General features: G+C 50.8%; 1 protein-coding gene and 1 long non-coding RNA gene across 3 annotated transcripts; one reads left to right on the top strand and one right to left on the bottom strand.

Moving 5' to 3' along the window:
• Positions 1-6,831: 6,831 nt before the first annotated feature.
• Positions 6,832-7,845, bottom strand: LOC144010413 (uncharacterized). The gene is made up of 2 exons (XR_013281202.1): positions 7,212-7,845; positions 6,832-6,952 (listed from the first exon to the last, which is right to left on the bottom strand). It is a non-coding gene; the product is annotated as an uncharacterized LOC144010413 (long non-coding RNA).
• A 3,955-nt stretch (positions 7,846-11,800) lies between these two features.
• LOC144010661 (uncharacterized) lies at positions 11,801-14,823 on the top strand. 2 transcript variants are annotated; one of them, XM_077511074.1, is made up of 7 exons: positions 11,801-12,131; positions 12,823-12,981; positions 13,548-13,751; positions 13,857-13,967; positions 14,154-14,237; positions 14,336-14,510; positions 14,591-14,823. In XM_077511074.1, the coding sequence occupies exons 1-6, from the start codon at positions 12,063-12,065 to the stop codon at positions 14,504-14,506; spliced, it is 798 nt and encodes a 265-aa protein (XP_077367200.1). In that variant the 5' UTR covers positions 11,801-12,062; the 3' UTR covers positions 14,507-14,510; positions 14,591-14,823. The 2 variants fall into 2 exon arrangements, 1 of the variants encoding a protein (XP_077367200.1); XR_013281282.1 differs by lacking the exon at positions 14,591-14,823 and having other exon boundaries at positions 14,057-14,237; positions 14,336-14,377.
• Positions 14,824-22,061: the final 7,238 nt, after the last annotated feature.

Raw genomic sequence — 22,061 nt, 5'->3', positions numbered from 1 at the left:
CTGTCGCTGGGCGTGGGGGCCACGTGTCTACCTCGGGACTACAAAAATGGCGGCGGATTTGTAGTTTTCGCTTATTTCGGTTGTTTTTGGAATAATTCTGTGCATTTGGCACGTTTTTCGGTTGTCATTAAACTTAATGATTAATTCTTTCAACTGTCTTTTGTGAAATAAACTCATCCAGGGAATTTTAATGGCTTATTTACGTCGTAGACTGCCGCGAACGGGATGAATGATGTCATCAAGCCCAAGCCACCCGCGACAGCAGAGGGCGCTGTCGCTGGGCGTGGGGGCCACGTGTCTACCTCGGGACTACAAAAATGGTGGCGGTTTTGTAGTTTTCGCTTATTTCGGTTGTTTTTGGAATAATGCTGTGCATTTGGCACGTTTTTCGGTTGTCAGTTGACTTAATGATTCATTCTTTCAACTGTCTTTTGTGAAATAAACTCATCCAGGGAATTTTAATGGCTTATTTACGTCGTAGACTGCCGCGAACGGGATGAATGATGTCATCAAGGCCAAGCCACCCGCGACAGCAGAGGGCGCTGTCGCTGGGCGTGGGGGCCACGTGTCTACCTCGGGACTACAAAAATGGCGGCGGTTTTGTAGTTTTCGCTTATTTCGGTTGTTTTTGGAATAATTCTGTGCACTTGGCACGTTTTTCGGTTGTCAGTTGACTTAATGATTCATTCTTTCAACTATCTTTTGTGAAATAACCTCATCCAGGGAATTTTAATGGCTTATTTACGTCGTAGACTGCCGCGAACGGGATGAATGACGTCATCAAGCCCAAGCCACCCGCGACAGCAGAGGGCGCTGTCGCTGGGCGTGGGGGCCACGTGTCTACCTCGGGACTACAAAAATGGCGGCGGATTTGTAGTTTTCGCTTATTTCGGTTGTTTTTGGAATAATTCTGTGCATTTGGCACGTTTTTCGGTTGTCATTAAACTTAATGATTAATTCTTTCAACTGTCTTTTGTGAAATAAACTCATCCAGGGAATTTTAATGGCTTATTTACGTCGTAGACTGCCGCGAACGGGATGAATGATGTCATCAAGCCCAAGCCATCCGCGACAGCAGAGGGCGCTGTCGCTGGGCTTGGGCGCCACGTGTCTCCCTCGGGAATACAAAAATGGTGGCGGATTTGTAGTTTTCGCTTATTTCGGTTGTTTTTGGAATAATTCTGTGCATTTGACACGTTTTTCGGTTGTCATTAAACTTAATGATTAATTCTTTCAACTCTCTTTTGTGAAATAAACTCATCCAGGGAATTTTAATGGCTTATTTACGTCGTAGACTGCCGCGAACGGGATGAATGATGTCATCAAGCCCAAGCCACCCGCGACAGCAGAGGGCGCTGTCGCTGGGCGTGGGGGCCACGTGTCTACCTCGGGACTACAAAAATGGCGGCGGTTTTGTAGTTTTCGCTTATTTCGGTTGTTTTTGGAATAATTCTGTGCATTTGGCACGTTTTTCGGTTGTCAGTTGACTTAATGATTCATTCTTTCAACTGTCTTTTGTGAAATAACCTCATCCAGGGAATTTTAATGGCTTATTTACGTCGTAGACTGCCGCGAACGGGATGAATGACGTCATCAAGCCCAAGCCACCCGCGACAGCAGAGGGCGCTGTCGCTGGGCGTGGGGGCCACGTGTCTACCTCGGGACTACAAAAATGGCGGCGGATTTGTAGTTTTCGCTTATTTCGGTTGTTTTTGGAATAATTCTGTGCATTTGGCACGTTTTTCGGTTGTCATTAAACTTAATGATTAATTCTTTCAACTGTCTTTTGTGAAATAAACTCATCCAGGGAATTTTAATGGCTTATTTACGTCGTAGACTGCCGCGAACGGGATGAATGATGTCATCAAGCCCAAGCCATCCGCGACAGCAGAGGGCGCTGTCGCTGGGCTTGAACGCCACGTGTCTCCCTCGGGAATACAAAAATGGTGGCGGATTTGTAGTTTTCGCTTATTTCGGTTGTTTTTGGAATAATTCTGTGCATTTGACACGTTTTTCGGTTGTCATTAAACTTAATGATTAATTCTTTCAACTGTCTTTTGTGAAATAAACTCATCCAGGGAATTTTAATGGCTTATTTACGTCGTAGACTGTCGCGAACGGGATGAATGATGTCATCAAGCCCAAGCCACCCGCGACAGCAGAGGGCGCTGTCGCTGGGCGTGGGGGCCACGTGTCTACCTCGGGACTACAAAAATGGTGGCGGTTTTGTAGTTTTCGCTTATTTCGGTTGTTTTTGGAATAATTCTGTGCATTTGGCACGTTTTTCGGTTGTCATTAAACTTAATGATTAATTCTTTCAACTGTCTTTTGTGAAATAAACTCATCCAGGGAATTTTAATGGCTTATTTACGTCGTAGACTGCCGCGAACGGGATGAATGATGTCATCAAGCCCAAGCCACCCGCGACAGCAGAGGGCGCTGTCGCTGGGCGTGGGGGCCACGTGTCTACCTCGGGACTACAAAAATGGCGGCGGATTTGTAGTTTTCGCTTATTTCGGTTGTTTTTGGAATAATTCTGTGCATTTGGCACGTTTTTCGGTTGTCAGTTGACTTAATGATTCATTCTTTCAACTGTCTTTTGTGAAATAACCTCATCCAGGGAATTTTAATGGCTTATTTACGTCGTAGACTGCCGCGAACGGGATGAATGACGTCATCAAGCCCAAGCCACCCGCGACAGCAGAGGGCGCTGTCGCTGGGCGTGGGGGCCACGTGTCTACCTCGGGACTACAAAAATGGCGGCGAATTTGTAGTTTTCGCTTATTTCGGTTGTTTTTGGAATAATTCTGTGCATTTGGCACGTTTTTCGGTTGTCATTAAACTTAATGATTAATTCTTTCAACTGTCTTTTGTGAAATAAACTCATCCAGGGAATTTTAATGGCTTATTTACGTCGTAGACTGTCGCGAACGGGATGAATGATGTCATCAAGCCCAAGCCACCCGCGACAGCAGAGGGCGCTGTCGCTGGGCGTGGGGGCCACGTGTCTACCTCGGGACTACAAAAATGGTGGCGGTTTTGTAGTTTTCGCTTATTTCGGTTGTTTTTGGAATAATGCTGTGCATTTGGCACGTTTTTCGGTTGTCAGTTGACTTAATGATTCATTCTTTCAACTGTCTTTTGTGAAATAACCTCATCCAGGGAATTTTAATGGCTTATTTACGTCGTAGACTGCCGCGAACGGGATGAATGACGTCATCAAGCCCAAGCCACCCGCGACAGCAGAGGGCGCTGTCGCTGGGCGTGGGGGCCACGTGTCTACCTCGGGACTACAAAAATGGCGGCGGATTTGTAGTTTTCGCTTATTTCGGTTGTTTTTGGAATAATTCTGTGCATTTGGCACGTTTTTCGGTTGTCATTAAACTTAATGATTAATTCTTTCAACTGTCTTTTGTGAAATAAACTCATCCAGGGAATTTTAATGGCTTATTTACGTCGTAGACTGCCGCGAACGGGATGAATGATGTCATCAAGCCCAAGCCACCCGCGACAGCAGAGGGCGCTGTCGCTGGGCGTGGGGGCCACGTGTCTACCTCGGGACTACAAAAATGGTGGCGGTTTTGTAGTTTTCGCTTATTTCGGTTGTTTTTGGAATAATGCTGTGCATTTGGCACGTTTTTCGGTTGTCAGTTGACTTAATGATTCATTCTTTCAACTGTCTTTTGTGAAATAAACTCATCCAGGGAATTTTAATGGCTTATTTACGTCGTAGACTGCCGCGAACTGGATGAATGATGTCATCAAGCCCAAGCCACCCGCGACAGCAGAGGGCGCTGTCGCTGGGCGTGGGGGCCACGTGTCTACCTCGGGACTACAAAAATGGCGGCGGATTTGTAGTTTTCGCTTATTTCGGTTGTTTTTGGAATAATTCTGTGCATTTGGCACGTTTTTCGGTTGTCATTAAACTTAATGATTAATTCTTTCAACTGTCTTTTGTGAAATAACCTCATCCAGGGAATTTTAATGGCTTATTTACGTCGTAGACTGCCGCGAACGGGATGAATGACGTCATCAAGCCCAAGCCACCCGCGACAGCAGAGGGCGCTGTCGCTGGGCGTGGGGGCCACGTGTCTACCTCGGGACTACAAAAATGGCGGCGGATTTGTAGTTTTCGCTTATTTCGGTTGTTTTTGGAATAATTCTGTGCATTTGGCACGTTTTTCGGTTGTCATTAAACTTAATGATTAATTCTTTCAACTGTCTTTTGTGAAATAAACTCATCCAGGGAATTTTAATGGCTTATTTACGTCGTAGACTGCCGCGAACGGGATGAATGATGTCATCAAGCCCAAGCCACCCGCGACAGCAGAGGGCGCTGTCGCTGGGCGTGGGGGCCACGTGTCTACCTCGGGACTACAAAAATGGTGGCGGTTTTGTAGTTTTCGCTTATTTCGGTTGTTTTTGGAATAATGCTGTGCATTTGGCACGTTTTTCGGTTGTCAGTTGACTTAATGATTCATTCTTTCAACTGTCTTTTGTGAAATAAACTCATCCAGGGAATTTTAATGGCTTATTTACGTCGTAGACTGCCGCGAACTGGATGAATGATGTCATCAAGCCCAAGCCACCCGCGACAGCAGAGGGCGCTGTCGCTGGGCGTGGGGGCCACGTGTCTACCTCGGGACTACAAAAATGGCGGCGGATTTGTAGTTTTCGCTTATTTCGGTTGTTTTTGGAATAATTCTGTGCATTTGGCACGTTTTTCGGTTGTCATTAAACTTAATGATTAATTCTTTCAACTGTCTTTTGTGAAATAACCTCATCCAGGGAATTTTAATGGCTTATTTACGTCGTAGACTGCCGCGAACGGGATGAATGACGTCATCAAGCCCAAGCCACCCGCGACAGCAGAGGGCGCTGTCGCTGGGCGTGGGGGCCACGTGTCTACCTCGGGACTACAAAAATGGCGGCGGATTTGTAGTTTTCGCTTATTTCGGTTGTTTTTGGAATAATTCTGTGCATTTGGCACGTTTTTCGGTTGTCAGTTGACTTAATGATTCATTCTTTCAACTGTCTTTTGTGAAATGATGAATGATGTCATCAAGCCCAAGCCATCCGCGACAGCAGAGGGCGCTGTCGCTGGGCTTGAACGCCACGTGTCTCCCTCGGGAATACAAAAATGGTGGCGGATTTGTAGTTTTCGCTTATAGGTCGCTTGCACATCGTAATGCATCATGGGAGTTTTTCCTTCGGGCGCCATATTGGGTGTCCGCCGGTTCACAAGGTACACTCGCGAGTTACACGGTAGAGCTTATCAACCTGATGTAATTTTCGCAGTATTTTCACGATTTACCGGAAGATCAAAAACAACGATACAGGCAGAAGGTGTCTCTGTGTGGTGGGATTGATCCTAATTACGTCCTGACCAAGGGTGATTTTTTTTTTGACGGAGAAAGCTTGCTGGCCAAATGTGACATCTCTGGACATCTTTCCCTACCTCGTGTTGACAACATGCTCCATAACACGCCAACAAATCCCTGGAGGCTTACAATTATTTTGTAAGCGGGTGGATACAGAGTGTAAACTTTAACATCGCATCAGAAGAAACGGTTGCTGTTGCACGTAAGTAAACCACATGGTGTTGGTAATTCTGCACACAAAAATGTTGATTTGTTCTCAGGCTTCCTGTTATCATTGTGTTTACATGCACAGCTAGGTTTACCTGATGTGGTTTTTCTAACAATTTTATAACAGGCAAATATGGCAGAGCGTATAAGAATAAAAAGTAACTATGCACAGCCTCCCCGTGGCTTAATTAAATTTAATGCTACCCTTTCACTAGTTACATGGTACTTAATCAACTTATTCTAAATGGTTAAGGTTAACCACTCTCAGAGGACGTATTTTTAGTTTCAGTTTCCAGTACAATAAAACGTGTTCATGGTAACTACTGAGCATACTGACAGCTTTTCTTATGATCTCACGGTTAAGGAGGCTGTCACAACACCCAATTTCTGTCTGGTGCCGGATGGCAACAATTCCCATCACTTGTCACGACAACACCAATATTATTACCAGGTATGTATGGCTTTACTTTTTGTAGTTTATTTAATTCTATGTTTCATATTTTCATTACAATGTTTGTAATATTTTCAGATTCAGGCACAGATGAGTTTAACTGGACGGACTTCTGCGACTTTGTGGTGTGGACAAAGTGTGATTGAGCGAGTCCACCCAGATCGCTCGTTTTGGCCAGTTGGAAAAGCCAGAGTTTTTTTTTCCCCAAAGTCCCCTCCTTACCTGAACTGCTCGGGAGAGCATTTACTAGATCAGCAGTGGACTTCCAGTGTTCCTGCTCAGCCGCTGTCACCTACCACTTGCTCATGTACTTCAAAGATGCGGAATAAAGTAGTTTTTTTGTGCTGCAGCAGATTGTAAAATCAAATTATATCACTTAAAGTGTGCCAATCTAGACTGCCAAAAGGACAGTGGTTTTGTGACAAGTGTGAAACAAGGATTATTGGGAAAACTGTAACACAGTACTGGTACTTGTCTTACATTAAACAAATTTAAAAGAGAGCAACTTTTTCCTCTGTACATAGCATAATGAAAGTCATTGCGTACCCCATCAACATTACATCATACCGTCATCTCAGGATGGTAGGCACCTGTGCTAAAATAAACTACATTAATTAAAGTTCAATTTTTAACCCTGAAATTACTACATCTAATCATTATTCACTTCATTTTTTGTGCTTTTAGAAATAATAGAGATTTATGCCATTACTTTAAGAGGGACCATATTGCACATTGAGTCAAATCCTGTCATTTGTATTATGTATAGCTTTGTAAACAAACCCAACAATAGAATTTGTATAAACGCTGCCTTTATTAGCGCCAAACAGTCGCATGTTGTCCTCCTCCAATGCTTTGATGCTCGCCTTCGTTTCCATCATGTCATTGGCAATCAAGTCGGTGTGGCATGAGATCCCTAAAGAAAAAAATCACAAAAAAATACGGTACCAGTAATAGGTTTAATATAGTAATGTAGTAGTTTTTTTTGTCAGTGTAAAAGAAATGTACACATTTTGTTGCATTTTTTAATGTATGAACATTGCTACAGGCAAATACTTATTTCTATAAACACTTCCAAATGTCTCTAAAATATAAGGTGCGTGTACACACACAAACAAACACATACATTCACTCATGCATACAATATATCATGTAATGAATTCTGAGTGGCATACCAGAGTCAATGATGTCAGCAGTACTTGAGGGTACAGGTTACTGGAGCCATCTGGCTGCATAACTGCAACAATCTCTGCCACTTCGAGTCGTCTTTTCTTTGCTTGTCTCTCCTGTGCACGTTCATATCTTGGCACCGACTGGGCTGAGACATAGATGTTGTAACTTGGGACCCAACTTTAATGTTGGAGCCCAGTCGGGATGATTGGACAGAAAAACGGGCGCAGGGCGACCTGTTAAAATAAACAAATATATAAACAAATAAAATATGGAAAGACTGGTTATTTTACCGCAGTAGGGTGGCCGTGAATAAGTTCTTTAGCATGATGTGTAGGCTACCGGGGCTCTGTTTTCTTGCATCAGCCCCTTCTGTCTCTTTTTTTTCCAAGTTTACATTTTGCCACCAAAAAACATGTTATCGGCATTAAAAGCCCAAGACTAATCAATCCAATTTCAGCAGTAAACACTTTGCACTGGCACTACTTGGGTGAAAATGTTCGATGTTAGCTTTCGGCTAACGTCCGCTAGCCAGCTTGTACTACCGAACTTGCTTGCTCATGAATCCAAAACATAAGCAACTTGCCCATATATGGGCGGTCGAAACGTTATTAATCCTCATGCATTAAATAAAGGTAAACAAGCTTACCGCTCACAAAGTGATCGCTGCACACACGAGCCCAAAGTAACGACTTCCCTCCGGAGTCCGCACTCCTCTGTCTCCAGGCCCTGGTTCCTAATTATTTTCGGAATTCGGAAAAAAGACCGACCATTTTCCCCCTTGGCTTTGTTCGAACGGCCAACGATGCAGCAACAATGTACCATTTTAAACGCAGAAAACAAACGTGATAGATACGTGTTAGACCGAATCGCTACGTAAATGGAGGCCACCCAGCATGGCGACTACGAGAAATCCGAGGCGGAAGTGACGACATGTGCAAGCGACCTATTTCGGTTGTTTTTGGAATAATTCTGTGCATTTGACACGTTTTTCGGTTGTCATTAAACTTAATGATTAATTCTTTCAACTGTCTTTTGTGAAATAAACTCATCCAGGGAATTTTAATGGCTTATTTACGTCGTAGACTGTCGCGAACGGGATGAATGATGTCATCAAGCCCAAGCCACCCGCGACAGCAGAGGGCGCTGTCGCTGGGCGTGGGGGCCACGTGTCTACCTCGGGACTACAAAAATGGTGGCGGTTTTGTAGTTTTCGCTTATTTCGGTTGTTTTTGGAATAATTCTGTGCATTTGGCACGTTTTTCGGTTGTCATTAAACTTAATGATTAATTCTTTCAACTGTCTTTTGTGAAATAAACTCATCCAGGGAATTTTAATGGCTTATTTACGTCGTAGACTGCCGCGAACGGGATGAATGATGTCATCAAGCCCAAGCCACCCGCGACAGCAGAGGGCGCTGTCGCTGGGCGTGGGGGCCACGTGTCTACCTCGGGACTACAAAAATGGCGGCGGATTTGTAGTTTTCGCTTATTTCGGTTGTTTTTGGAATAATTCTGTGCATTTGGCACGTTTTTCGGTTGTCAGTTGACTTAATGATTCATTCTTTCAACTGTCTTTTGTGAAATAACCTCATCCAGGGAATTTTAATGGCTTATTTACGTCGTAGACTGCCGCGAACGGGATGAATGACGTCATCAAGCCCAAGCCACCCGCGACAGCAGAGGGCGCTGTCGCTGGGCGTGGGGGCCACGTGTCTACCTCGGGACTACAAAAATGGCGGCGAATTTGTAGTTTTCGCTTATTTCGGTTGTTTTTGGAATAATTCTGTGCATTTGGCACGTTTTTCGGTTGTCATTAAACTTAATGATTAATTCTTTCAACTGTCTTTTGTGAAATAAACTCATCCAGGGAATTTTAATGGCTTATTTACGTCGTAGACTGTCGCGAACGGGATGAATGATGTCATCAAGCCCAAGCCACCCGCGACAGCAGAGGGCGCTGTCGCTGGGCGTGGGGGCCACGTGTCTACCTCGGGACTACAAAAATGGTGGCGGTTTTGTAGTTTTCGCTTATTTCGGTTGTTTTTGGAATAATTCTGTGCATTTGGCACGTTTTTCGGTTAGGGTTAGGGTTAGCCCCCGGGCGCTCCGAGCCTGGAAGCGCGTCGCTTTTGCGGAAGCCTAATGCATGGCGGTCTATGGGAAGCTGGAATGCGATTTGGAAGTTAGCCAGTGTGCTAGCTCGCACTCCATTGACTTTGAATGGCGGGGGGATAACTCCCGCGCGGCAGTTGGAACCGCGGCGGCGGTGCGTCGCGATTCCGGAATTCGGTCAAAACGGCGGCCGATCGGAACGGGGAAAAATCCGGCGGATGCTCCTAAATTCGCAGGTGTCGGAAGCGCCTTTAGTTTAATTTTTTTCTACCTCTGAGCATTTTTTAAAGCCGTTTGAAAAAACTCGGGTGCGGTTCCGCTAAACGGACACCAGGTGTCGCGTGTGAGCCGGTCGGATTCCGGGAATTGTACGGGTCGGATTCCGGGAATGGTACGGGTCGGATTCCGGGAATGATACTGGTCGGATTCCGGGAATGGTACGGTCGGATTCCGGGAATGGTACCGGTCAGATTCCGGGAATTGTACGGTCGGATTCCGGGAATGGTACCGGTCGGATTCCTGGAATTATACAGTCGGATTCCGGGAATGGTACGGGTCGGATTCCGGGAATGTTACGGGTCGGATTCCGGGAATGGTACCGGTCTGATTCCGGGAATTGTACGGTCGGATTCCGGGAATGGTACCGGTCTGATTCCGGGAATTGTACGGTCGGATTCCGGGAATGGTACCGGTCGGATTCCTGGAATTGTACAGTCTGATTCCGGGAATGGTACCGGTCTGATTCCGGGAATTGTACAGTCTGATTCCGGGAATGGTACCGGTCTGATTCCGGGAATTGTACAGTCGGATTCCGGGAATTGTACAGTCGGATTCCGGGAATGGTACCGGTCTGATTCCTGGAATTGTACGGTCGGATTCCGGGAACGAGACCGGTCTGATTCCTGGAATTGTACAGTCGGATTCCGGGAATGGTACCGGTCTGATTCCGGGAATTGTACAGTCGGATTCCGGGAATGGTACCGGTCTGATTCCTGGAATTGTACAGTCGGATTCCGGGAATGGTACCGGTCGGATTCCGGGAATTGTACGGGTCGCGGTCCAGGAATTGTACAAGTCGGGTTCCGGGAATTGTACAGGTCGTGGTCCAGGAATTGTACAGGTCGGGGTCCAGGAATCGTACGTGTCGCAGTCCAGGAATTGTACGAGTCGGGGTCCTGGAATTGTACAAGTCGGGTTCCGGGAATTGTACAGGTCGGGGTCCGGGAAGTGTACGCGTCGGATTCCAGGAATATAACCCGTAGGCTAAAAGTCCCCCTGGTAGCCCGCGGGATTAAGTCGCCTATCGGGAATTAACCCATACCCAGGTCCAGTTTCAATGAACACCGGCATGGTTCTTCCCGGGTTTGGTGGGTCAAGCTCCCCTTCGGTCGAATTCCAGGAATTCAACCTGGAGCGAGGTCAACTTCCAGGAATGCTACCGATGGGCTAAACCTGGCCCGCGAAGCGGGCCCCAAGCGCACCGAGGCCCCGCGGAGCGGGGCCGAGAACACCGGCATGTTTCATCCCGGGTTTGGTGGGTCAAGCTCCCCTTCGGTCGAATTCCAGGAATTCAACCTGGACCGAGGTCGAATTCCAGGAATGCTACTGATGGGCTCCACATGGCCCGCGAAGCGGGCCCGAAGCGCACCGAGGCCCCGCGGAGCGGGGCCGAGAACACCGGCATGGTTCTTCCCGGGTTTGGTGGGTCAAGCTCCCCTTCGGTCGAATTCCAGGAATTCAACCTGGACCGAGGTCGAATTCCAGGAATGCTACCGATGGGCTCGACCTGGTCCGCGAAGCGGGCCCCAAGCGCACCGAGGCCCCGCGGAGCGGGGCCGAGAACACCGGCATGTTTCATCCCGGGTTTGGTGGGTCAAGCTCCCCTTCGGTCGAATTCCAGGAATTCAACCTGGACCGAGGTCGAATTCCAGGAATGCTACTGATGGGCTCCACATGGCCCGCGAAGCGGGCCCGAAGCGCACCGAGGCCCCGCGGAGCGGGGCCGAGAACACCGGCATGGTTCTTCCCGGGTTTGGTGGGTCAAGCTCCCCTTCGGTCGAATTCCAGGAATTCAACCTGGACCGAGGTCGAATTCCAGGAATGCTACCGATGGGCTCGACCTGGTCCGCGAAGCGGGCCCCAAGCGCACCGAGGCCCCGCGGAGCGGGGCCGAGAACACCGGCATGGTTCTTCCCGGGTTTGGTGGGTCAAGCTCCCCTTCGGTCGAATTCCAGGAATGCTACCGATGGGCTCCACCTGGCCCGCGAAGCGGGCCCGAAGCGCCTAAATACCCAGGTCCAGTTCCAGGAAGTGGACCTGGGTATGGGTTCAGCCAAGATGTAGTCAGATTTGACCCACACTAGCCATCCTCTACAGTTAACAGATGGTACAGCTTGACTGTGTCGAAATTGTGGAATTATATGTAGGCAACCTGGAAATTGACTTGGATGGGTTAGTTTGGGGTTTTTTTTTATGGTGGGCGTTACCGTTACACCCCCTTCGCAGTGATTGGTCAATGGCCAGTTGCAAGGCTGGGCTGAGTCTATAAAAGCAGTCGCTCTCAGTGCCGCCTTCAGAAGTCAAGCGAGCAAGGCGGAAAGCGGAAAAAAGGATGGGTCAATATCTGGGAAGTCCTCCTCCTGATTATGACCAGCAAGGCATGATATTTTCGAATAGCTTTCTTTGCATGTGCACTTGCAAAAAAAAATCATGGGGTCTCTTGACAGATGAGACACCTCCACAATGGATCCCGAGCATTGTGCTCACTGCACTGGAGCCCCAAATGAACATGGCAATGGAAACAAGTCAAGGGTAAGTTGGCAATGTCTACATCCAGCATGGCAACCTAAATTACTTAAAGATGATGTGTAATTCCTTAAAGATGACGTGAAATTCCTTAAAAATGGCGCGCAATTCCTTAAAAATGGCGCGCAATTCCTTAAAGATGACATGTAATTCCTTAAAGATGACATGCAATTCCTTAAAAATGACGCGCAATTCCTTAAAGATGACATGTAATTCCTTAAAGACGACATGTAATTCCTTAAAGACGACATGTAATTCCTTAAAGACGACATGTAATTCCTTAAAGATGACATGCAATTCCTTAAAAATGACGCGCAATTCCTTAAAGATGACATGTAATTCCTTAAAGATGACGTGTAATTCCCGGAAAGATGCGTTCATATTTGTAACTCAATCTGAGGCAAAACACTACTCAGTGAATTGCGTTTAGTTTGTTTAAACAACTTTTTCTATCTAGATTGACTTGGCGATGTTATGAGAGCGGATGGGAGTTTACACAGCACATGTGCCTCATCTACATATCTATTATGTGCCTCTTTGGAATGGTGTACCTCATCGTCATACTCATACTTTCACACTACAAAATCATAAAATAAAAGTCTGTTTGTTCAAGAAAGCTTTTCTGAGTCACGCAGTTTTTGCTTTCACCACAAGATGTCGCTTGACTGGGTAATTGTTAGTGTTTGTGTGTGGGAAGGAGGTGCCTTTGGACAATAGGAAGGTGATTGGCTGCAGTACCGTGACATCACCAACACCAGACTATTTAAGCCTGCGTTTGTCCAACCCCCATTCATTCGCATCGAAGTGTGAGGGCAAGCACAAGAAAGCGCCGCTGCAGGTTCCAAGGATGAGTGAGGTGAGTTCCTGGAAATGTGCGTGGCCTTTGGGGGAAAAGAGTCCGGTTTCAGGAATTCAAATCTCAAGCGAGTTCCCGCTCCAAGAATTCGTCCACAACCAAGGTACAGTTCTAGAAATCTACCGATAGCCGATAGCTTTTCCCTGGCCTCCGAGGCGGGCCCCTTGCGTGTTGAAGCCCCGCGAAGCGTCGCGTCGCGTGGTCGCTGCTTCGTTCCCCCGTCCGCGCCCGGTTCCTGGAATTGGACCCCCAACCAAAGTCCAGTTCCTGGAATTGGACCCTCAACCAAAGTCCAGTTCCCGGAACTGTGCGGAGCGGGACCCAAGCGTAGCTAGCCCCCGCGAGGCCCCGCGCAGCGGGGCCGAGCACACCGGCCTCGCCTATGCCCGGTTCCTGGAATTGGACCCCCAAACCCAGTCCAGTTCCTGGAATTTGACCCCAAACCAAGGTCCAGTTCCAGGAATTCTACGGAGCACTCACTCCAGCCCCCAGTAAGTTCTGTGTCGCTATTGTGGAAGACATGACCCACACCCATGTATTATACATTGTTTTTTGTTTTTGTATAGGTGGACTTGATTTGCAGCGAGGAGGAGTCCCCGGAAGAACCTTTCGAGCCTTTAACACAGGAGGTCTCAGTGCCATTAACACAGGCCTCCCCGCTGAGAACTATCAAAGACGTGAACAGGTCTGAGCAGAATGTGGGGGCTGGATGGCAACTTTCAAGGGAGCCCGGGGATCTCGTCTCTACTCCACAGTCCGAGGAAAAAAAGGTACACATTGGAGTAATTGAGGTGATATCCAGGAAGTCCCATGTCACTATTGTGGAAGTTCCCCCCATTGCCATGGCTTCCAAATTGTATTTTGTCGTTGTATAGATGTACATGACTGAAGACGAAGATGAGATGGACGTCATGGAACAAACTGTCTTTCCCTTAACACAAGAAGTCTCCCTGCCCTTAACACAGAAGGTCTCCTCCCTGCACCGGGTGAGTAGAATTCCTGGAAGTGGTTCAATCAAATGCAACACTGCTTCATGCCACCAAAATATGACTGTTTCCTTTCTGGTGACAGACAGGCAGGGAAGCTGAGGTGAAATCCAGGAAGTCCCATGTCTCCTGTTGTTAAACTTGTGACCCATAGCTATGTCTTCTATTTTGCTTTTTGTACTATAGTCTGACCTCAGTGACTGGGAAGATGCGGAACAGATATTGGAACGTGCCTTGTTGGTAAAAAAACATGTCCGGCGCTTGAAATTTGTGAGTAGAATTCCTGGAAGTAATTCTGTCATTGTAATACACCGACATGTAATATTTCTTAACCCTAACCCGCAAAATATAACACACTGTGTCCTTAGGATTGTGATCCCACTGACACTCTCAAGTCCCGCAAGAAGAAGAGGATGACGAAGATTAAGTTAAAGAAAAAGGACAAATTCCATCCAAAAAGGGAACGAAACACAGCAAAAGAGATCTCCCAAACCAAATTCAGAGCCAACAACACTTCCAGAAAAAATCAGTCATCATAATTCTGTAAGTAGACTTGGGCTGCGGAGGGGGACTCTAATGTGGAAATCCTAAAATTAAACTTTTGTCGTTTTTATGTCTTTCAGGGTCAACGAAGAATACTCAAACGCACACCACAATTTTATTCCATGGTCAAAACTCTCTTCGAAAGAGAGATCCAGGAAAAGTTGGTCCTGAAAAAAAGAATACGGGAGATTGTGGCTGAACAACCAGCATTTCGACAGCTATGCCGTGAGCTGGAACTATGTGTTGAGAACATTTGAAACCAAGTCCGAATGATGATCAAAAGATGTGGAAATTAAAGTTAATTTGGAATGTTGGAGTTCTGGTGGGTCTTCTTTCAGGTTCTTTACATTGTATGTCATAAGACAATGCTGCATGCCTCTCACAATGTGTCAGGGTCGGTGGTTCCATTTCCCGCTTAAGTCCATTTCCAGGAATCCTACCTATGGGCTAAACCTGCGTCCCGAGGTGGGTGGTTCCGTTCCCAGCCTGAGTGAGTCCATTTTCAGGAATTGAGCCCCAACCAAGGTCCAGTCCCAGGATTCAACTGATCGGCTAACCTGCCTCCGCGAAGTCCATTTCCAGGAATCCAACCCCCAACCAAGGTCCAGTTCCAGGATTGCTACCGATCGGCTAAACCTGCCCCGCGAAGCGGGGCCGAGAGCACCGGCCTGGTGGGTGGTTCCGATTCCGTCCCCCGCTTAAGTCCATTTCCAGGAATCCAACCCCCATCCAAGGTCCAGTTCCAGGATTCCTACCGATCGGCTAACCTGACCCCCAGGTCCATTTCCAGGAATCCAACCCCAACCAACCGAGGTTCATTTCCAGGATTCCTACCGATCGGCTAACCTGCCCCGCTAGGTCGAATTCCAGGAATTCAACCTCAACCGAGGTCAACTTCCAGGAATCCGACCGATGGGCTAAACCTGACCCCCAAGGTCCATTTCCAGGAATGCTACCGATGGGCTAAACCTGCCCCGCGAAGCCGGGCCGAGAGCACCGGCCGGTGGGGGGTGGTTCGAAGTCGATTTCCAGGAATGCTACCGATGGGCTAAACCTGCCCCGCGAAGCCGGGCCGAGAGCACCGGCCGGTGGGGGGTGGTTCGAAGTCGATTTCCAGGAATGCTACCGATGGGCTAAACCTGCCCCGCGAATCCGGGCCGAGAGCACCGGTCCGGGGTGGGTGGTTCCGATTCTGTCCCCCGGTTAAGTCCATTTCCAGGAAACCAACCCCAAAAAACCGAGGTTCATTTCCAGGATTCCTACCGATCGGTTAACCTGCCAGGTAGGTCGAATTCCAGGAATTCAACCTGGAGGACCGAGGTCAACTTCCATGAAAGCTACCGATGAGCTAAACCTGACCTCCGAAGTCGATTTCCAGGAATGCTACCGATGGGCTAAACCTGCCCCGCGAAGCCGGGCCGGGAGTACCGGCCGGTGGGGGGTGGTTCGAAGTCGATTTCCAGGAATGCTACCGATGGGCTAAACCTGCCCCGCGAATCCGGGCCGAGAGCACCGGCCGGTGGTGGGTGGTTCGAAGTCGATTTCCAGGAATGCTACCGATGGGCTAAACCTGCCCCGCGAATCCGGGCCGAGAGCACCGGTCCGGGGTGGGTGGTTCCGATTCTGTCCCCCGGTTAAGTCCATTTCCAGGAAACCAACCCCAAACAACCGAGGTTCATTTCCAGGATTCCTACCGATCGGTTAACCTGCCAGGTAGGTCGAATTCCAGGAATTCAACCTGGAGGACCGAGGTCAACTTCCATGAAAGCTACCGATGGGCTAAACCTGACCTCCGAAGTCGATTTCCAGGAATGCTACCGATGGGCTAAACCTGCCCCGCGAATCCGGGCCGAGAGCACCGGCGGGTGGGGGGTGGTTCGAAGTCAATTTCCAGGAATGCTACCGATGGGCTAAACCTGCCCCGCGAATCCGGGCCGAGAGCACCGGCCCGGGGTGGGTGGTTCGAAGTCGATTTCCAGGAATGCTACCGATGGGCTAAACCTGCCCCGAGAATCCGGGCCGAGAGCACCGGTCCGGGGTGGGTGGTTCCGATTCTGTCCCCCGGTTAAGTCCATTTCCAGGAAACCAACCCCAAACAACCGAGGTTCATTTCCAGGATTCCTACCGATCGGTTAACCTGCCAGGTAGGTCGAATTCCAGGAATTCAACCTGGAGGACCGAGGTCAACTTCCATGAAAGCTACCGATGGGCTAAACCTGACCTCCGAAGTCGATTTCCAGGAATGCTACCGATGGGCTAAACCTGCCCCGCGAAGCCGGGCCGAGAGCACCGGCCGGTGGTGGGTGGTTCGAAGTCGATTTCCAGGAATGCTACCGATGGGCTAAACCTGCCCCGCGAAGCCGGGCCGAGAGCACCGGCCGGTGGTGGGTGGTTCGAAGTCGATTTCCAGGAATGCTACCGATGGGATAAACCTGCCCCGCGAAGCCGGGCCGAGAGCACCGGCCGGTGGTGGGTGGTTCGAAGTCGATTTCCAGGAATGCTACCGATGGGCTAAACCTGCCCCGCGAATCCGGGCCGAGAGCACCGGTCCGGGGTGGGTGGTTCCGATTCTGTCCCCCGGTTAAGTCCATTTCCAGGAAACCAACCCCAAACAACCGAGGTTCATTTCCAGGATTCCTACCGATCGGTTAACCTGCCAGGTAGGTCGAATTCCAGGAATTCAACCTGGAGGACCGAGGTCAACTTCCATGAAAGCTACCGATGGGCTAAACCTGACCTCCGAAGTCGATTTCCAGGAATGCTACCGATGGGCTAAACCTGCCCCGCGAAGCCGGGCCGAGAGCACCGGCCGGTGGTGGGTGGTTCGAAGTCGATTTCCAGGAATGCTACCGATGGGCTAAACCTGCCCCGCGAAGCCGGGCCGAGAGCACCGGCCGGTGGTGGGTGGTTCGAAGTCGATTTCCAGGAATGCTACCGATGGGATAAACCTGCCCCGCGAAGCCGGGCCGAGAGCACCGGCCGGTGGTGGGTGGTTCGAAGTCGATTTCCAGGAATGCTACCGATGGGCTAAACCTGCCCCGCGAATCCGGGCCGAGAGCACCGGTCCGGGGTGGGTGGTTCCGATTCTGTCCCCCGGTTAAGTCCATTTCCAGGAAACCAACCCCAAACAACCGAGGTTCATTTCCAGGATTCCTACCGATCGGTTAACCTGCCAGGTAGGTCGAATTCCAGGAATTCAACCTGGAGGACCGAGGTCAACTTCCATGAAAGCTACCGATGGGCTAAACCTGACCTCCGAAGTCGATTTCCAGGAATGCTACCGATGGGCTAAACCTGCCCCGCGAAGCCGGGCCGAGAGCACCGGGCCGGGGTGGGTGGTTCGAAGTCCATTTCCAGGAAAGCTACCGATGGGCTAAACCTGCCCCGCGAAGCCGGGCCGAGAGCACCGGGCCGGGGTGGGTGGTTCGAAGTCCATTTCCAGGAAAGCTACCGATGGGCTAAACCTGCCCCGCGAAGCCGGGCCGAGAGCACCGGGCCGGGGTGGGTGGTTCCGATTCCGTCCCCCGGTTAAGTCCATTTCCAGGAAAACAACCGCAAAACAACCGAGGTTCATTTCCAGGATTCCTACCGATCGGTTAACCTGCCCACTAGGTCGAATTCCAGGAATTCAACCTGGAGGACCGAGGTTCATTTCCAGGATTGCTACCGATCGGTTAACCTGCCCGCTAGGTCGAATTCCAGGAATTCAACCTGGAGGACCGAGGTTCATTTCCAGGATTCCTACCGATCGGTTAACCTGCCCGCTAGGTCGAATTCCAGGAATTCAACCTGGAGGAACGAGGTCGAATTCCAGGAATGCGACCGATGGGCTAAACCTGGCCCTCGAAGCGGGCCCCAAGCGCACCGAGGCCCCGCGAAGCGGGGCCGAGAACACCGCCATGGTAGCACCCGGGGAGGGAGGCTCCGTTCCCGGCTTGAGTCGATTTCCAGGAATTCGACACATCCAGGGTCGATTTCCAGGATTTCGACCGATGGGCTAAACCTGGCCCGCGAAGCGGGCCCCAAGCGCACCGAGGCCCCGCGAAGCGGGGCCGAGAACACCGCCATGGTAGCACCCGGGGAGGGAGGTTCCGTTTCCGGCTTGAGTCGATTTCCAGGAATTCGACACATCCAGGGTCGATTTCCAGGATTTCGACCGATGGGCTAAACCTGGCCCGCGAAGCGGGCCCCAAGCGCACCGAGGCCCCGCGAAGCGGGGCCGAGAACACCGCCATGGTAGCACCCGGAGAGGGAGGCTCCGTTTCCGGCTTGAGTCGATTTCCAGGAATTCGACACATCCAGGGTCGATTTCCAGGATTTCGACCGATGGGCTAAACCCGGCCCGCGAAGCGGGCCCCAAGCGCACCGAGGCCCCGCGAAGCGGGGCCGAGAACACCGCCATGGTAGCACCCGGGGAGGGAGGCTCCGTTCCCGGCTTGAGTCGATTTCCAGGAATTCGACACATCCAGGGTCGATTTCCAGGATTTCGACCGATGGGCTAAACCTGGCCCGCGAAGCGGGCCCCAAGCGCACCGAGGCCCCGCGAAGCGGGGCCGAGAACACCGCCATGGTAGCACCCGGAGAGGGAGGCTCCGTTTCCGGCTTGAGTCGATTTCCAGGAATTCGACACATCCAGGGTCGATTTCCAGGATTTCGACCGATGGGCTAAACCCGGCCCGCGAAGCGGGCCCCAAGCGCACCGAGGCCCCGCGAAGCGGGGCCGAGAACACCGCCATGGTAGCACCCGGGGAGGGAGGCTCCGTTCCCGGCTTGAGTCGATTTCCAGGAATTCGACACATCCAGGGTCGATTTCCAGGATTTCGACCGATGGGCAAAACCCGGCCCGCGAAGCGGGCCCCAAGCGCACCGAGGCCCCGCGAAGCGGGGCCGAGAACACCGCCATGGTAGCACCCGGGGAGGGAGGCTCCGTTCCCGGCTTGAGTCGATTTCCAGGAATTCGACACATCCAGGGTCGATTTCCAGCATTTCGACCGATGGGCTAAACCTGGCCCGCGAAGCGGGCCCCAAGCGCACCGAGGCCCCGCGAAGCGGGGCCGAGAACACCGCCATGGTAGCACCCGGAGAGGGAGGCTCCGTTTCCGGCTTGAGTCGATTTCCAGGAATTCGACACATCCAGGGTCGATTTCCAGGATTTCGACCGATGGGCTAAACCCGGCCCGCGAAGCGGGCCCCAAGCGCACCGAGGCCCCGCGAAGCGGGGCCGAGAACACCGCCATGGTAGCACCCGGGGAGGGAGGCTCCGTTCCCGGCTTGAGTCGATTTCCAGGAATTCGACACATCCAGGGTCGATTTCCAGGATTTCGACCGATGGGCAAAACCCGGCCCGCGAAGCGGGCCCCAAGCGCACCGAGGCCCCGCAAAGCGGGGCCGAGAACACCGGCCCCGACCGGCCCGACACCAGCCCCGACCGGCCCGGGTTTGGTGGGTCAAGCTCCCCTTCGGTCGAATTCCAGGAATTCAACCTGGACCAAGGTCGAATTCCAGGAATGCTACCGATGGGCACAACCTGGCCCGCACAGCGGGCCCCAAGCGCACCGAGGCCCCGCGAAGCGGGGCCGAGAACACCGGCCCCGACCGGCCCGACACCAGCCCCGACCGGCCCGGGTTTGGTGGGTCAAGCTCCCCTTCGGTTGAATTCCAGGAATTCAACCTGGAGCGAGGTCAAATTCCAGGAATGCTACCGATGGGCACAACCTGGCCCGCGCAGCGGGCCCCAAGCGCACCGAGGCCCCGCGGAGCGGGGCCGAGAGCACCGGCCCCGACCGGCCCGACACCAGCCCCGACCGGCCCGGGTTTGGTGGGTCAAGCTCCCCTTCGGTCGAATTCCAGGAATTCAACCTGGACCGAGGTCGAATTCCAGGAATGCTACCGATGGGCACAACCTGGCCCGCGCAGCGGGCCCCAAGCGCACCGAGGCCCCGCGAAGCGGGGCCGAGAACACCGGCCCCGACCGGCCCGACACCAGGGTTAGGGTTAGGGTTAGGGTTAGGGTTAGGGTTAGGGTTAGGGTTAGGGTTAGGGTTAGGGTTAGGGTTAGGGTTAGGGTTAGGGTTAGGGTTAGGGTTAGGGTTAGGGTTAGGGTTAGGGTTAGGGTTAGGGTTAGGGTTAGGGTTAGGGTTAGGGTTAGGGTTAGGGTTAGGGTTAGGGTTAGGGTTAGGGTTAGGGTTAGGGTTAGGGTTAGGGTTAGGGTTAGGGTTAGGGTTAGGGTTAGGGTTAGGGTTAGGGTTAGGGTTAGGGTTAGGGTTAGGGTTAGGGTTAGGGTTAGGGTTAGGGTTAGGGTTAGGGTTAGGGTTAGGGTTAGGGTTAGGGTTAGGGTTAGGGTTAGGGTTAGGGTTAGGGTTAGGGTTAGGGTTAGGGTTAGGGTTAGGGTTAGGGTTAGGGTTAGGGTTAGGGTTAGGGTTAGGGTTAGGGTTAGGGTTAGGGTTAGGGTTAGGGTTAGGGTTAGGGTTAGGGTTAGGGTTAGGGTTAGGGTTAGGGTTAGGGTTAGGGTTAGGGTTAGGGTTAGGGTTAGGGTTAGGGTTAGGGTTAGGGTTAGGGTTAGGGTTAGGGTTAGGGTTAGGGTTAGGGTTAGGGTTAGGGTTAGGGTTAGGGTTAGGGTTAGGGTTAGGGTTAGGGTTAGGGTTAGGGTTAGGGTTAGGGTTAGGGTTAGGGTTAGGGTTAGGGTTAGGGTTAGGGTTAGGGTTAGGGTTAGGGTTAGGGTTAGGGTTAGGGTTAGGGTTAGGGTTAGGGTTAGGGTTAGGGTTAGGGTTAGGGTTAGGGTTAGGGTTAGGGTTAGGGTTAGGGTTAGGGTTAGGGTTAGGGTTAGGGTTAGGGTTAGGGTTAGGGTTAGGGTTAGGGTTAGGGTTAGGGTTAGGGTTAGGGTTAGGGTTAGGGTTAGGGTTAGGGTTAGGGTTAGGGTTAGGGTTAGGGTTAGGGTTAGGGTTAGGGTTAGGGTTAGGGTTAGGGTTAGGGTTAGGGTTAGGGTTAGGGTTAGGGTTAGGGTTAGGGTTAGGGTTAGGGTTAGGGTTAGGGTTAGGGTTAGGGTTAGGGTTAGGGTTAGGGTTAGGGTTAGGGTTAGGGTTAGGGTTAGGGTTAGGGTTAGGGTTAGGGTTAGGGTTAGGGTTAGGGTTAGGGTTAGGGTTAGGGTTAGGGTTAGGGTTAGGGTTAGGGTTAGGGTTAGGGTTAGGGTTAGGGTTAGGGTTAGGGTTAGGGTTAGGGTTAGGGTTAGGGTTAGGGTTAGGGTTAGGGTTAGGGTTAGGGTTAGGGTTAGGGTTAGGGTTAGGGTTAGGGTTAGGGTTAGGGTTAGGGTTAGGGTTAGGGTTAGGGTTAGGGTTAGGGTTAGGGTTAGGGTTAGGGTTAGGGTTAGGGTTAGGGTTAGGGTTAGGGTTAGGGTTAGGGTTAGGGTTAGGGTTAGGGTTAGGGTTAGGGTTAGGGTTAGGGTTAGGGTTAGGGTTAGGGTTAGGGTTAGGGTTAGGGTTAGGTTAGGGTTAGAGGGTTAGGGTTAGGGTTAGGGTTAGGGTTAGGTGATAGGAGGGTTAGGGTTTAGGGTTA

The sequence above is a fragment of the Festucalex cinctus genome, chromosome 21 (assembly GCF_051991245.1).
Source record: "Festucalex cinctus isolate MCC-2025b chromosome 21, RoL_Fcin_1.0, whole genome shotgun sequence".
Lineage (NCBI taxonomy): Eukaryota > Metazoa > Chordata > Actinopteri > Syngnathiformes > Syngnathidae > Festucalex > Festucalex cinctus.
The sequence above is the reverse complement of the archived record's forward strand: the minus strand, read 5'-3'. Positions and strand labels throughout refer to the sequence as shown.

Excerpts from the sequence above, each read along its gene's own strand:
- LOC144010661 (XM_077511074.1), top strand. The coding sequence starts at position 12,063 with ATGGATCCCGAGCATTGTGCTCACTGCACTGGAGCCCCAAATGAACAT. Across the intron at positions 13,752-13,856 it reads CACAGTCCGAGGAAAAAAAG|ATGTACATGACTGAAGACGA; the intron begins GTACACATTGGA and ends GTCGTTGTATAG. Across the intron at positions 14,238-14,335 it reads ATGTCCGGCGCTTGAAATTT|GATTGTGATCCCACTGACAC; the intron begins GTGAGTAGAATT and ends CTGTGTCCTTAG.